The following is a 15,802-nucleotide window of genomic DNA, read 5'->3' on the forward strand; positions in this document are numbered from 1 at the left end:
CTATGTATCTGTCACATAATATATACAATTCTGCATATGAAAGTGTAAAGGTTTTTTCTATTGGTTTGGTTCACACAACCTTGATATTTTCACTTGATGTAACAAACAGTTTAATTATGTTTTAAGAGAAAGATTCGTCACTGATATAATAAAAGCTATATCATTGTTACATTCTTAGTATAATAATTCTGAAGAAGATAATTAACAGAGTATGACGATGTTGCAAATCCGCTGCAGGCTGATTTTTTCTTCCAAAATATTTAAATTATTTAATGATATTACTAATTATTATAATAATTTTTTAGATAAGGCATCTAACGTCTTCCTCTAGTACCAAATTTGGTTATTTTCGCTTCGTGTAATTATATTGGAATCGGAATAATGATATATATATTTACGTTTTATTTAAAACAAAATTTAATTACTAAGATATATAAATATTGCTATTTAATAACGTGCAAAAATGCAATTGTATTTTCTGAAACTATTTGAAAGGTTAATAAAATATTTCAATATATATTTATAGGATTAATAATAGCGAGGTTGAGGCCGAAGTTTTTAACGTGAAAACGTGTACGTCGGACGTTCAGCGCCGCTTTCCTGAAAGCCTAGGAGTTTGACAATGGCATTTGGAATGTCGAGCGTGATCAACTGACATTCCAAACGCCATTGTCAAACTTCTAGGCTTACAGGAAAGCGGCGCTGAACGTCCGACGTACACGTTTACGCGTTTAAAACATCGGCCTCAATTTCGCTAATACTTGTTTGAACTCTTTGCTCCCTGTAAGCACTAAGAGGGCCTCTTTTAGCAAGCCCATTTTGTGTTCGGTTAGATCTACAGTGAGGGTGGCCGGGTAGTGAAGGACAGGGCTCAACATATCTGGAGGGATCACCCCTCAAAAAATTACTGGAAAATTTTCGATTCGGGTCACCCAGAGTGGTAGACTGCCATCTTGACCGCTTGGCCATCTCGCAGCTTTAATAATATTTTAATAAAACTTTCTACGAAACTAGCACTACACAAACAATCTTCGATGTAACGCTGTTGTAAATAGTGCCATCCACGTAAAGCGCTAATGAATATTTCTCAACAAATCCCACTGTAAATATAGTGGTATCTCACTATATATTTAGTGGTGGTAGAGGTAAACCTATTGAAGTATAAAAGAATGGTTCGATTGCATATGTATCGTATGCAACATCTTTTTGTAGTGTTTAGTTCTCCTTGCACCGTTTTCAATCAACTTTCAACATTTATTCTTACCAGATTTGTTTTAATTGATAACTACGTTATTTCACGTTTAGTATAGTTATTTAGAAATTTATGTATAGCCAAACCTCCATTTAACACTAACATTTGTTTGCTTCTGAGATTGGCAATAAATTCAACAAGTGCTATACTTGAGTATTGTTCTTCAAAATATACGTACACAGAAACTGGTTGATTGCCCAACGTATGTCGGAATATGTGAAATACTATTGTGTAGTGATAGTTGTCAATTTCGTTACCCATTTCAATATAATATTCACAAATAAATCTTAATTTCTCTTTACTAATATAGAAGCACGCCTTTATAAACAATATTTTCGTATATTATATTTCGTTTCGAAGTTTCACCTTACCATTGATATATTTTTTTGATATTTTCCGAATTTCACGATAGTGATAATGCAGCATAAATCAGTCTGTAAGAAAAAATTGGTTCGTTAGAAGCAATTATTTCTCCTGAACAAAGTGTTCTGCCACAGTTCTGTTGAAAGTTCTCTAATGTTCCATCCATGAATCCATATCTTTCAAATAACTACGGCTGTTTTGAACCTTAGAATTTCTTTCATATACCTTTGTCCACAACTCAAGCAGTTGTCTATTTAATTACTGTACCAACATTTGCAAACGAATGTCGATTTTTGTGAAAAATCGAACAACATTACACTGCTCTTTCTTTATTTTGCTGGACAGGCGGCGCCAATTATAGATACTGTTGTCTTACGTTCTTGCGCTTTAACAGTATGACTATTGCCACTCGTGGTTACTGATGTTTCTGACTTGGAAGTTCCTTATGTCAATATCACTGATGTATTGCTGATCCTCACAAATTGTAATTAAAGACACTTCTTCCGTTTTTATTTGAACTTCCCATATGCAACCGAAACAACTAGTTCGACGTATTTATACAAATCGGATACATTAATTACTCTAAGACAAATGCTATTTAATTAATATAAGTAAATTTAAATAGTTTATCATCCTACCTTTGACATTAATGGCTAGATGAAGTGCCATTCGTTTATCAGATTAATGGTCTTTGCTCTAATGCAATAATGAATCCATTATATTAATGTCCATGCATCTAATCATTCTAATGGAGTGAGTAGCTAGATACAGTTACCGATGACAAATTCTTTTATATATATATACAAATAAAATAAATGTTTATTTGTTTTCCACTTTCATTATTTAAATACATCTATTATTTGGAAATTTTACAGTTTTTAAGGAAATTTTCCTTAAAAACTGTATTATTGACTGAACTCACTGAAAATATTGCGGCTGATGTCAATATATATTTGTAGCGATAATTGATTGTAATTTATATATTCCAAAGCACAATAATTAATTCTAATATTTTTATCTCAATTAAAAGAATTAATCTGGTTTTATACAGTCTATTTGTGAGGTAAAATTTCAGGTAAAATTTTGTAAAAATTCTTTTAAAGTTTAAAATTATTATTACATAATTTTCTCCTCTTTTCAATAATAACTGCACTGACTATTGTATGTTGAAGAGAGACTTCAAGGACTCATTAACATTAACAATAGACCGAACGCGACTTCAAGGACTCATTAACATAAACAGTAGACTGAACCTTTACTCTTTAGTATTATAAGGTTATGTGTATTTAAATTTGAAAAGTATTACTGTAGATTCACTCATGACGTATAAATATCAAGAATTTATATTTATTTACTGATAACTTTATTTTCATTTTTATTGTCATTAGAAATTTTTCTCGATGTAATTTTTTATATAATATTTGTATAAAGATTCATATATTTTCGAATTTCAAATATGCTTTGGAAAAACATACTTATAATGCAAAGTAACACTTTACAAAAATTATGAAATAGAAAATCTTTTGAATTGCAATTGCCCAGAACAAATATTCTCATAATTGTCTCTATAATAAGTCAGTAAAGGTTATTTGTCATTTATACAATATGTAATTGTTTAGAATTTGCTTCTAGAGGTGAAAGAGAGAAGCATATGGAAATCATACTGAAAGAATGGTGAACTAATTCAGAATTTAAAAACATTTATGGTCAATATTATTGATTTCCTTATATGATGAAATGCTCTTAAAATATTTAAATGTATCCGAGGACAGAAAGAATACATTTTTCTTATTTCACGAACTTTGAATAGCTCCGAAAAAGTATACACAAGAAAAATGTCTAACTGTTGTCGTATATTTTACTAGATAAACATAATTAAGAATAATGGCAAATTGACACGCTTTTCGAAAATATTTCTCATTTCTTTTATTTGGAAAATTTTTGAAATCTTCTCTTTCTTCTTTTAAAATAATCTAAAGTAAATGTAAATTTTTCTAAATTCACACGAACAATCCGAATTTTTAAAATAGTTTAAAACGAGTATTTTTTTAAAAATCAAATGTAAATCATAAGTAAATTTATTGAATATAATAGGAATAAAGTTTTTCGTTGATATTTTAAAATACAATTGCCAATCTTCTAAATTTACCATGATGTATTTGTAAAAATAAAATTGTAAAATTTATTTTCATTTATCAAAACTATCTTTAAGAATGTGAGTAAAAGGGTTTCTCAAACGGGATCCCGGGATCATGGTTGTTTTTTTAACCCGAAAAATGTCCCGTGAAATTTTTCTTATCCCGAGAAATACCGAAAATTTCTTAAAAATTCACTTTTCCTTATTTTATGTTAATGTTGAGGAAAGTTTGCAAATAGAAAGTATAATTAACTCATAAACTGTCAGAATATATTTGCATTTATTAATTTTAAACCTACTTACTAGTTTTTTTTAAATTTTTGCTCGTTATGGCACGACACAAATAGTCAATAACCAAAACGTAGCTTATTTGTGGCAGGACTCTCAAAATTCTTTACTAGTAATATCTAAAATGATTGTGCTTATGCTGTCTTAATTTTTAACCATGCCCAGTGGCTTCAATAAGTGCGTAACGCCATGTTGTGCAAATTGGGCAAGGAAACAAACGAGTACGAAGTCTGCAAGTATGAAGTTTTTCTTCATAATTTGATAATTAAAGACAAACGAACTGCCGAATTATTGGGCTATAATGTTTTTATTGAAGCTATCGAAGTAGACAAATCGAGAATACTAGAGAACAAAAGAAGTACTACAATCTCGAAAACGAACTAAAAATCTTCCAGGATACAAATGAAAATACATAATATTTGTCTTATCTTAAATGCATTAAACACGATTACAATCACATCAATTAAATCGGCAAAGGCATTGTCGGTAGCAAGACTTTTCATTACTAAAATAAGAATTAGATTGAGTAATCGGAGTATCGAGCAAAAGTTAGAAATAACTTGTCTAAAGTATAGTAAGTGTGTAATTATGGTTTAAGTTTTTATAATTTAAAAAAAAAATTATTTTGTAATTAGAAATTTATTGTATATTATAAATATATTTAATACGTATTTGTAGGAAAGAAGAAAATGTCAGAAATACAGGAAAATCTTGTTTACAAGTGAAAATAAAATTTTATTCTTTCGATTAAAGACTAATTCAATCTTTGTTATTCCATCTACAAGTTAGATTAGCATAAGAAGTTCTATTTGTTGTATAAAAATAGCGTTAGATTTTGTTGTGAGACAAACAGAGAACAAAAGAATTATAAAAACAACTCGCAACTATTTATTGTAATATCGTCACAATGACGGGCTGGAATTTTTATTAATATGTTAAACTAGCAGGTTGGCCCGGCGTTGCTCGGGCAAAAGTAACGAGAGCGAAGATTAAGATTATTACGTTATAGTCAAAAAAAAAAGTGTAATTTCATCTACGAACTAAGTATTTCTAAACAAAGGTCCAATTTTAAAATCGAATGTTTTAATATTGTTCGATTCTCACGACATGTTCTGATTATATTGTTCGATTTTTATCGAATGTTCTAAAGAAGAAATGTCGAGAAAACCCGATCTAAACTGTTTAAATTTAAAATTGAATATGTTCTAACATATTACTCTTTTTCTTATTTCTTTCCAGAGCCCGTAAACCTTGCACGTTGCTTTCTCTTGTTCTCTATTGTTACTTAACACTTTAGTACTTAAATTTGGTATCCTGTGTTCTAAATTTCATCTTTTAACTCCTAACCGTTCTAGCAAAAATTAATATTATTACGTTACAGTCAACCTTACCCGTTTTCACAGAATGAAAGATTTGGGTCTTCCTGTTTCCAGACTAAATTAGTAAATTTTTAGATAGGTCTAAAAGTATGTTTGATTTCCCGCAAAAACGAAAAAAAGTGCATCTGCGACTTGCAAGTCGCTTTCTCTCAACAATTGCATTGTTACGTAACACATTCATTGTTACGTGACACTTCCATTATTACGTAACACTTCCATTGTTGATGGAAGTGTTAAGCCTTAATGCTGTCCCTCTTCCCCGTGGGGGGGAATTTCGAAAAATCCCATTTTAGCGTGCGTTCTCGTGACGTACCCTAACTGTGTACCAAATTTCAACTTTCAACTCCTTGCCGTTTGGGCTCTGCGCTGATTGTTATTATTATCAACTCGTCTCGATTATATATAGAGATTCTTATTCTGAAAATAAATGTAGAAAGAAATCTTTTAATCTATCTTCACCTCAAAAATGTCAATAATATGTAACAAGGGTATAAATATGGGGACCTAAATATATGAGATATGTTAAATGAAAATACATTGTTAAAATCAAAAATTAAATACCATAATTTGAAATCTTATCACAGTTATTATTGATAGTAAACAGAATTTCAAAATTTATTAATATAATTATTTAAATTAGTGTTAATACTATATAAATTACAAAGTTGATATTGCTCTCTGCTACTTAATACAAAGATTAATTTTTCGCCCTTTCGTTACAGAATAGAATCACTTGCAACTGCATATATGATATTAGGAATGTGAAATGAAACATTCAAAATAATAACAAGTTTAAATTACATCACCATTCAATTATTGTCCTTCCAAGATAATACTTGAACAGAGAGGGAAAAAAACGTGTTAAATTCTTGCAAAATTGCTTTGCCATGCCGAGGAAGAAATTACTCGAAAGGTGGAGCAAGATTTTCTGCTTTATCTTTCAAAACTGAAGCAAGATTGCTTCGAAGGTAATGCAAGATTGCTCACCTTTCAAGCGCCATTGATTTTGTTGTTGAGCTGTTTCGGTATCAAAAGAGTAGATCCATGTTTAATCTTCCGTATTGATGCGTATTAAGTAGGGTTCTTCTTGAAATGCTCCATGGCTATTTAAAAATTCTGCTTTTTGATAAAATTCAACATTTTCGAGACGATTCGACAAGCTAATGCGAGATTTTTCTTTGCTCAGTTACAATCTACATTTTAAAATTTATTATATGCAAAAAGAGAGTTAATTTGCAAACAAAAACAAACGACGTATTGCTGGTAGATGTCTTGTAAGTCGTACTAAACGATATAAAAACGATGGCAGCGCCTTCTTTCTCGAGCGCAGTTTCAATGAACCAAACCGGATCTTTTTGATCACAGTCATATGTTATTATATGACATGTTTAAATCTGTCGCAACTATACAAAAAGTACTTTTAGATAATTTTATGATTGCTGTGAAGAAAAACAGACGCCTTATAGTTTTAACTGAATAAAAACCTTCTTATTCTATCGCTACTAATTAATATAAAATAATTCTCCTCCCTTATTAATTTCTGATATAATACTTGTATGGTTTCTTGTTCCTCTGTAAAACGGGTCTACCGGAGCAGTTTGTTGTCATTTTGACCACTCGGTCATCCAGCCTCTGTGGAGCCAGTATAAAATCAGTGCAAAACCAACACATGGCACGGGAAGTTATGTTAATTTAATTTAAAAATTTTCGCTTAAAGAGTTAGATAGGTGACTGGCACAACTCTGTTGTCAGCAGGAAAAATATGAAGTACAGGGGCAAGAGACTACTAATTTGATTTGGACAGTATATATTTTAAATTACATATATAAAAAATGTGATTAAGGTTTATCGATTTTTATTTATATTCCCGTTGTTTATGAGTTCTGAATGAAGAAACTGACGTATTTTACATACAATTGTAACATGCAAAATAGGCATTCACTCATCTATTCGTGATGATTGTAATGAAACAGTGATGGTGAATAATTAAACAGGCAGCCTTACATAAATAAATTTTAACGTTGTGTTTTATGGTTAATTCTAAGTGATTAGAGAGTTTATTTGACTGATTTTATTTAATAACATTTGACAATTTTATTTTTTTCGGGGGGGCAATACTGTTGACTGATGAGGGGCAAAAGCCCGAAACGTGTAAAATCAGTTACCGTGTCAACTAAATAAAGGTAGAGTCAAAAGCCAAGTGTTTGAGTTGATAACACGATCTTGTGTTTAACAATTAGAATAAGCAATCTAGCACAACACGGTTTCTCTACGACCGACTGAATTTTATTTTATATAAACATTACAATTTAAATATTCGGTTTTATACGGAACACCTGTATTATTCTGTAAACTGTTGTTCCACCAAATAGTAGTTATTTTTAAGTTCATATCAAATCATGAAATTTCATGTTGCCTCACGCGAAAATAAAAAAAATTATCAATTATCTACCTGTTCACGAAATGATAGCAATAGAATTCTAGTTACAGAAGTAAAGACAATAGAAATTCTAATATATACAATATTTTATTTATCGTGATTACAATAAAATTTGTTTTTACTGGAATACACATTTACTTCTAAAAATACATTTTTAATTTAGGTCTTATTGATGAAATTTTTTAACATATATTCTGGAAAATATTACAATAACGTAGCAAAATATTGCAATTTTCTATTCTTAAAATCTTTGAAATTCAGTGATTTATTCGGAAAATAAATCATCTAACAATAGTTTGCTTTTAAAACCAATTTGTTATAAATATTAAATCTACTTATTGCATTTGACTAATATTTCACGTAGATAAATTTAGCAGTAGAACAAATGCTATCAAATGTATAGATTTTAAAAATTCCGTGTTCTACGTCACAAATGGAAATGTCACTTGTTTCTGAGTACTGGATATTAAATTAGTGATATAACACGAATTCAACAATAAGTACACGTGAATCAAAGAACATCCACTGTTTTACAATTTTGTTCTTTCGGTAAATTCTTTAAAATAATATTTATTTTTAGCAATTTTGTATAGCTCGTTCATCGAAGTTACTCCTGTGTTCTTTACCAAATTATAGAATGTTCCATTTACATTTGTCAGTAGTGCATATGGTGTGTCAAATTCTTGTAATTTTCCTGTATCTAAAACCTAAAAAATTAAAATATGTAATTAAAATACATATTAGCTTTACATTATAAGCAATAAAATCTTACCAGAACTTTATCCGAATCAATAATTGTATGTAATCTATGGGCTATTGTCAACACTGTACAAGATTTGAATTTTTCTCGAATTATTTTTTGTATGCAGGAATCAGTGCTAGATATTAGATAAATAAAAAATGTGTTACAATTTTAAATATTACTATAAGCATAAAATACAAAACAAACAAATAACATGAAAGAAAATTACTTCAAAGTATCACTATCAGGAATTTCTTACGCAAATGGAAAGCACGTATCATACGCATAATGGGTACTTGCTATAAGAAATTTCTTTGTATAACCTTACACACAAAGTACAAAGTCGGTTAAACTGATTTGAACTAATGAAATGTAATACATTTGTAATTAGCATAAAAATTTCTTCTTAGGAGGACTTTCGATGGAAAACTGATTTGTAGTTGGGTGTTAGATACAAAGTAAAATTTTAAAATTGGTATAATGCACAATCCTTTAACCAACTACTACCGTTCATTGGTTTCAACTACTTGGCTACTGATAAGAACATAGACAATATTGTGATTGCCAAGAAACTAGCAAGAGAATATCACAACTCGAACAAAAAAAACCAAGATATATAATACTATTCTCATTCTCTCAAGCCATCTGAAATGGATTTTACTGTACGCAATTGTGACATAGCTCTGGTGTAGAACTGTACATGAATACAGAGACTTCTGTTGTTAGACGTAGTGTTTCCTATATTAGCAGATATATTAATACTAACATTATATTACACGGATAAGTGCGGATATACAGTCGAGTCCGCGTAAGTCGACACCCGGATAACTCGACACCATTGGTTAAGTAATCAATATTCTGAAGTCCCGGCCGACTTACATAGGCATTAATGTTAAAAAACTCCGGTTTACTCGACACCGTTTAACTCGTCACCACTGGATAAGTCAACATACTTTTGCTGTACCACACCCCTTTTGAAAAATGAATTCACTCTGCACATGTGATGCGAACTCATTTTTTTTTTCAGGACGGGGACTCGATTTATTTATTAATACATAATTAATATATATATATATATATATACATATGAATAAAAATGCCTTAACATTTTATGTATTTTTTTGTATAAAATAATAACAGATAAACAAAAAGAAAATATACAATTTATATCAACGTCACACCGAAATCCAATTTTGCATTTTCTCACGCCAGAGGCATTAAGAATCCTTAGACGTTACTTGCGAACAATTGACAATTGCGAAGATGATGTTTTCAAAGCATTCATGATCGTTAAAAAAGAAAGTCGAGACAATTAAGTGCTCAAAACAAACAACACTAAACGAATTTTTCAGTTTTTCATCTACAGAGTAATTCTAAATAGAGGACAATGTATTGTAAGCCTATACTACTGTGTAACGCACTACTGTATTTTATTAATTGTAGTTTTGTGGGTATTTTTCCAACTTCGCTTTTGTCGTCACATCGGATAACACGACACATTTCCACTTCCTCTTGGGGTGTCGATTTATGCGGACTCGACTGTAGTTGGATCCACGTATTCCATCTGCTGTCAGATCACGACAGAAAGGAATCTACTTCTGATTAAAACAAAAAATAAAGAATCTCCTCAACACAGATACATTTATCATTTTTTATTCCAGCACGATCATGATCGATGACCGTCATCGTGATCGATCACGATCATCATCACGATGATCGTCATCGTGCAGATACATGCACCGTGATCATGCAGTAAAGTTTAAGAAAATATCGGAACGATTGTTTAACTTTATTGAGACACAACTCATTAAAAAGGTGGGCGTCACGAAGCACACATCTTTCCATTGACTTAATATGGAGAGAAATTTTCAGCAGTACTTTATATAAAATTTTAAAATTCGGCTTCCGTCTGCTGTGTCATTGTATTACGCCTATTATTATGCAAAATTTCATTGATTTTCGAACTTGATTCATTGCCAAGAAAATATTTTGCATGGGGTTCGCTGCACTTTAATAATTGTATTCAGGGTTAGATGCAGCAGTTGGTTACACATAACTCCTAAATCACCCCGCAGTTTCGAATATTAAATCTGTACAAACAGCTATCATGTCAAGCTCCAGAATCTCTGTTTGGAGTCTGGACGAAATAAGATTAGATATGTTTGAAACGTGTTATCAGTGGCAACAGGTTGGTTAAAACGTAAATATATAAAATTTCTGAACCATTTCGGTTTATATGAGGAAATTCAAACTTTAATACGATATATTTTCCAGATTATTGAATTACTTAAAAAATTGGACTACGAACTCAAGATTGAGTTCGTACTCCAACAAATTCATTAGACACGGTTTGAAAGACAACATACTTATAACATTATTAATTTTGGACGTAAAAATGTACCGAATATTTCATATAAAGAAATTGTAAGATTAGATGGTGTCAATAAGCTTAACAGAGATGATAAAAGTCATGAATACAATGAAAACAAGTAAATTTTTGTACAAGTTTTCAGGAAAAAAAATAAATAAACATAGCCATTCAAACACGAAATTTACGAAATTCCAATACGTTGTCGGCGACTGCCGTACTTGGTAATACAGCCGCACGGTATGCGGCAGTTGAGGTTTCGAGTCACGGTCCGAGCCGATTCTTTTCTTACAGTAAATATAAAATAATCATTTAATTAAAATTATAATTATTAAATTTATTAAGAGATGGCACTTAACGTCTCTCTCTAGAATCAAATTGTTTGGTAATTTATTATTACAGCCGTTATTTAGCCCGATAACATGCGGCAGTGGTTGGCTTTGGTAATAGCCATTCAATTTTACTAATTGTTTCTTTTTTCGTTTCACACAGTTATATGGAGGATATGATGATATTCCTTTTTTTTTCAAATAGCTTAAGTCCTTATGGTGTGAATGCCGAACTATATACAGAAAACAAAGAAATCGGAGTTCCCTTGTATACCATTTTATATGCATTTAAAAGTTTATCCTTACATAGAAAAATACTAATGTAATATAAATAGTTCGCTTATTTACATTTATGCTCAATATCACACAAAAAATCGATTATACATTCGAAAACAACTTTTCAGTTTGGTGCTCTTTACCAAAAGACACCAAGAGTGCTTTTTTCATGTTCATCGTGAGTACGAGCATACCCACAATGAGGACGACGAAATGGTGAGAAACTGAGTCTAACATATTTTGTTCCCAATATACTGCTCATAAAATATTGCTGGTGGTCCTTCCGTTTCGATTTAAGACTTTTAGATTGCAGTTTTAATCACTTAGTAGATCAGTTCTTCTAATATGGGATTAATATCAATCTAATCATTATGACCCTCTCATCTGTATCAAATTTATCTGTCTTAGCATAATTTATTGCAAATTTCAATAAAAAATACCACAGTATTATATCGTTCAGAAATATTAAAGCCTAACGTGATAAAGTATTTATGATTTATAACTTAATTTAGAAACTATTACAAGTAAACAAACTGACAGTTAATTAAATAATATTCAGTCAATAAGTTACAAACTGAAACACAAAGCGATTAGCACATATGTAACAATTTCGAAATAAAATATAATTTTCTGTGTATCACAAATCATTGAAAATAATTTACATTTCAAAGTCTATCTATTCTAACCTTTTATCAATATTGGACGTAGCTTCGTCCATGACAAGAATTTTATTCTGACGAAGAATCGTCCTTGCAAGGCAAATTAACTGTCTTTCCCCAACGCTGAAATTTCGTCCTCCTTCTGATAAATGTGTATCCAATCCCCCAGGTAATTTACTAATAACTTCTTTTAACTGCACCTATAATTGAAAAGTTTTTTAATACATAAACGATAATAAATTTTAATAATTGGAAAGAGTTAATGAAATAAAACAGTTAGCAAATTGAAATAATTAATTATTTCTAACCTCTTCAATGGCTTGCCACAGATTTTCCTCCGAATATTCATTGAAAGGATCGATGTTTCTTCGAAGAGGACCGGTAAATAACATCGGATCCTGAAGAAAAAATACGTGTAGTGTATTAGTCTCTTCTGCTTTACAAATCGTATTTATATAAAATTAAATCGATATTGTTTTACATTTTTGTGTACACACTGTCTACTTGAACCTTATTTATTAATCGGACTTATTATACTAATGAAGTATCTAACTAACTAAAAAAGGCGATCTTAGTCAAAAGTCAAAACAAAAATTTTTTTTACCTGTTCAAGTGAAAATAAAGATATTTTGTCAAGAAGTTAGTCGATTTTTATGATTTTCAAATTAAATTTACTATTCTTTCTGTAATGCAGTGTGCAGCTTTTGGAACAGAACTGTGCCAAGTTATGGAGAAAGGATAGTGGTTGAATGTTTTTATTCTCAGCCTTCAATACGTCATGTGAAATCCGAATTTTGCAGACAGCGCTGTTAATTTTGTGTCAGCGCACGCTGTCGTTTCCTTTCGACTTGTTATGCACGCTCTTTAATCGCTCTAAAATTCACCGTGTTTAGCGATCTACAATTTCAAACAACATTAGATTCATTAAATGTTTGCAAGCCAGATTATTAATCAGAATTTCGAGTTATCGGCTATTATTTACAAAGAGTAATAAACTAACGGATTTCTCATTGTAATTGATAAAATTCTCATGACACAGGTAAATATCGATCACGGATTAATTACTTTTCGTTAGTAATAATAAATTTTTATAAATGTTTAACTGTAAAAGTACATTTTTAAATATAACTTTATCGAGATCACTATTTACAATTTTGAATTTTCAATTACAATTTTCATAAAAATTTCCTATCTGTAAAGCAGTTTTTTAAACCATTTGATGCAGAGTAGAACAATTCAAACACGTGTATAATGTGAGATTTCCCGCACTAGTTAGGGTTTTTCACTAATATGTTAATTGATTTCTCCTTTTCCCGATTTCTGTCAGGAGAGGCCAAGAGAGTGATCCTTTGTTTTCCCTCTTTACTTCGACGCAGTAAACAGCTGACCTTCTCCTCTTACAAACGACGTTCCAAGCGTCATGAAAAATTTTCCCCCTCGCATCTGAGTTTCAATTATACGTATCCAGCTTCGTGAAACATCCTCATTACCCAATTAGCATAAGAGAGACCAATCCTTCGGTCGAGAGTAGAAAAAAGGTCACCTTGCTGGGAGGTCCAAACCAAACATTCCCACCTGCTCATATCGATGATTCACTAAAGGACAACAATTATTTCATAAGTCCCAACATAGATCTTAACCTTCCGACCCCACCATCCGGTGTTGGGAGTGCTAACACGTCTAAAAAGACAGAACATACAATTTAGTTTATATCAACAATTATTAGTCGCGAATCGAACTTATGACCCATTTCATCACCTGATGTGTGAGTCAGCTTCCGTTAAATCGGATATAAAAAGGGGCTGAATGCAGTCCTCGGGGCGGACATCGACGGCAGACAGCCTCGGCGCCAAAAACGGCGGACATCGACAGCGACCATACGATACAGCAGCCGTCCACAGAAGACGTCGAGCGCTGACTGCGGACTTCGACGGCCATAGACTTAGGATCAGTCCCGCCATATTTATCCACGATCACCTCCGGCCTCACGTCTAGCCACCTGCCTCCACGAACTCCCAAATCCGCGAAGGCGTAAGACCTTCGCGGATCCGGGAGTTTCCACGCACCACGCATAAAATATGTGAACAGAGTTACTAATTTAAATTGAAAGCTCTCTCCTCTCTCTCTCTCTCTCTCTCGGTGGAATAATTGTAAGCTAGATTCAGCTAGTTCTAGCTAGATTCATAACGTTACGAATAACCCGCGTCGTACTGTCGCGTCGAGCGCCGACTAGTCACTTCGATTAGCGCGCGCTTTATAACTTTGTATAGTTTAACACATTCATATTTAGCCATATCTTGTAAACTCTTTTATCGTAGTATTAAATAAGTGTTATATGTGTATTTTTAAATCCTGTTGTCTTCCTTGAATACGACTGATGCACTATCCCAACCTCACTAACCCCTCCACTCGCGTAATCGCAATCCCGTGACGCTGTGACAGACCCTGTAGATCCGCACCGGTAAGAGGGAGAAAGAAGCTTGCCGCTCTTCTCCTCCTCGGTTCTCACAATAATATATTACACAAAAGAAAAATTTTTTCCAAATATTCTTTTCTAAATATCTAAATTCTAATTTTTATTATGCAAAATTTAATTAAAATCCTTTTTCTTGTGAAGCACATCACTGTTTATATTTTGTACATGTTCTGGAAATGATCACTTTAATTTGCATTCTCTAATTTAATTAAAATTCTAACAAAACTTTCTCATACTGTTCTTTTCACGATTTAACACTAAATTATTATCATATTTATTAAACCCTAAAATATAATTTAAGAAAATGTAACTTCGAATTAAAAAAAATTTCTTAATGATACGAAAATGCATAAGTGCATTTGCTGCAAAATGCAAAGTTTTATATTTCAACAATATTGGGCTGTAATTTTTTTCCGATGACAGCCTAATATTGATGAAATATTATTACGGTAACATCAGTATATAGTGATTTTATCTTGCAAAAAGTTTCGTGTTTGGCTTACAATAAGGCATGGTTTTTTTAACAAAACACGTGGTATAAATTCTAAAAAACTACATATCATTTATCACTCAGATAATTACCGGGTTCTAAATAACTAATATAATTGAGTGGCAGTGGTAATATGAAGATAAGATTTGGGAATATGGTGACAGGTGATATAGATTTTCAGAAAACTATTCTGTTTTATTTGCACACTCAGTCACAATGCCTATACTTGTTGTACAAACAAAAACGTCTTTATTTGGAAGTTTGATCACAAGTTTATACGAGAATTTTTATTGAAAATATGATATCCTATTTATATCTTCTTGTGTAAACCAAAAGGTATATTATATAAAAGTTGAGTTTATACCAGAATTTATATGAATAAAATCAACATCTCGGGCTAGCGTAATCAGCATTTGTATTGGCATATAAATACATTAAAATAATGAAAATTCATTTGCATATCATTGGTCCCAATGCTCATTATTTAAAACGAGAAACGGCAAAAGAAATCGGCCAACAGGTTATGTCCAATTACAATAATCTTATTGTCATTGTATTAACAATGGCGTAAAAGAAATTCTGCATTTTCCGATTTCTAATCTG

At 31.4% G+C, this 15,802-nt stretch overlaps 1 protein-coding gene across 1 annotated transcript in view; it reads right to left on the minus strand.

The window, feature by feature from the left end:
• Positions 1-8,389: 8,389 nt before the first annotated feature.
• Positions 8,390-15,802, minus strand: part of LOC136974134 (ATP-binding cassette sub-family C member 4-like) — a 118,512-nt gene continuing 111,099 nt past the window's right edge. The window contains exons 14-17 of the mRNA XM_067268935.1: positions 12,542-12,631; positions 12,261-12,433; positions 8,632-8,737; positions 8,390-8,566 (exon numbers count right to left, since the gene is read on the minus strand). Coding sequence (XP_067125036.1) covers positions 8,390-8,566; positions 8,632-8,737; positions 12,261-12,433; positions 12,542-12,631 — 546 coding nt within the window. The remainder of the gene's footprint in view (positions 8,567-8,631; positions 8,738-12,260; positions 12,434-12,541; positions 12,632-15,802) is intronic.

This window comes from Centruroides vittatus, unplaced genomic scaffold, assembly GCF_030686945.1.
Source record: "Centruroides vittatus isolate TY-2023 unplaced genomic scaffold, ASM3068694v2 contig_342, whole genome shotgun sequence".
NCBI classification, from domain to species: domain Eukaryota; kingdom Metazoa; phylum Arthropoda; class Arachnida; order Scorpiones; family Buthidae; genus Centruroides; species Centruroides vittatus.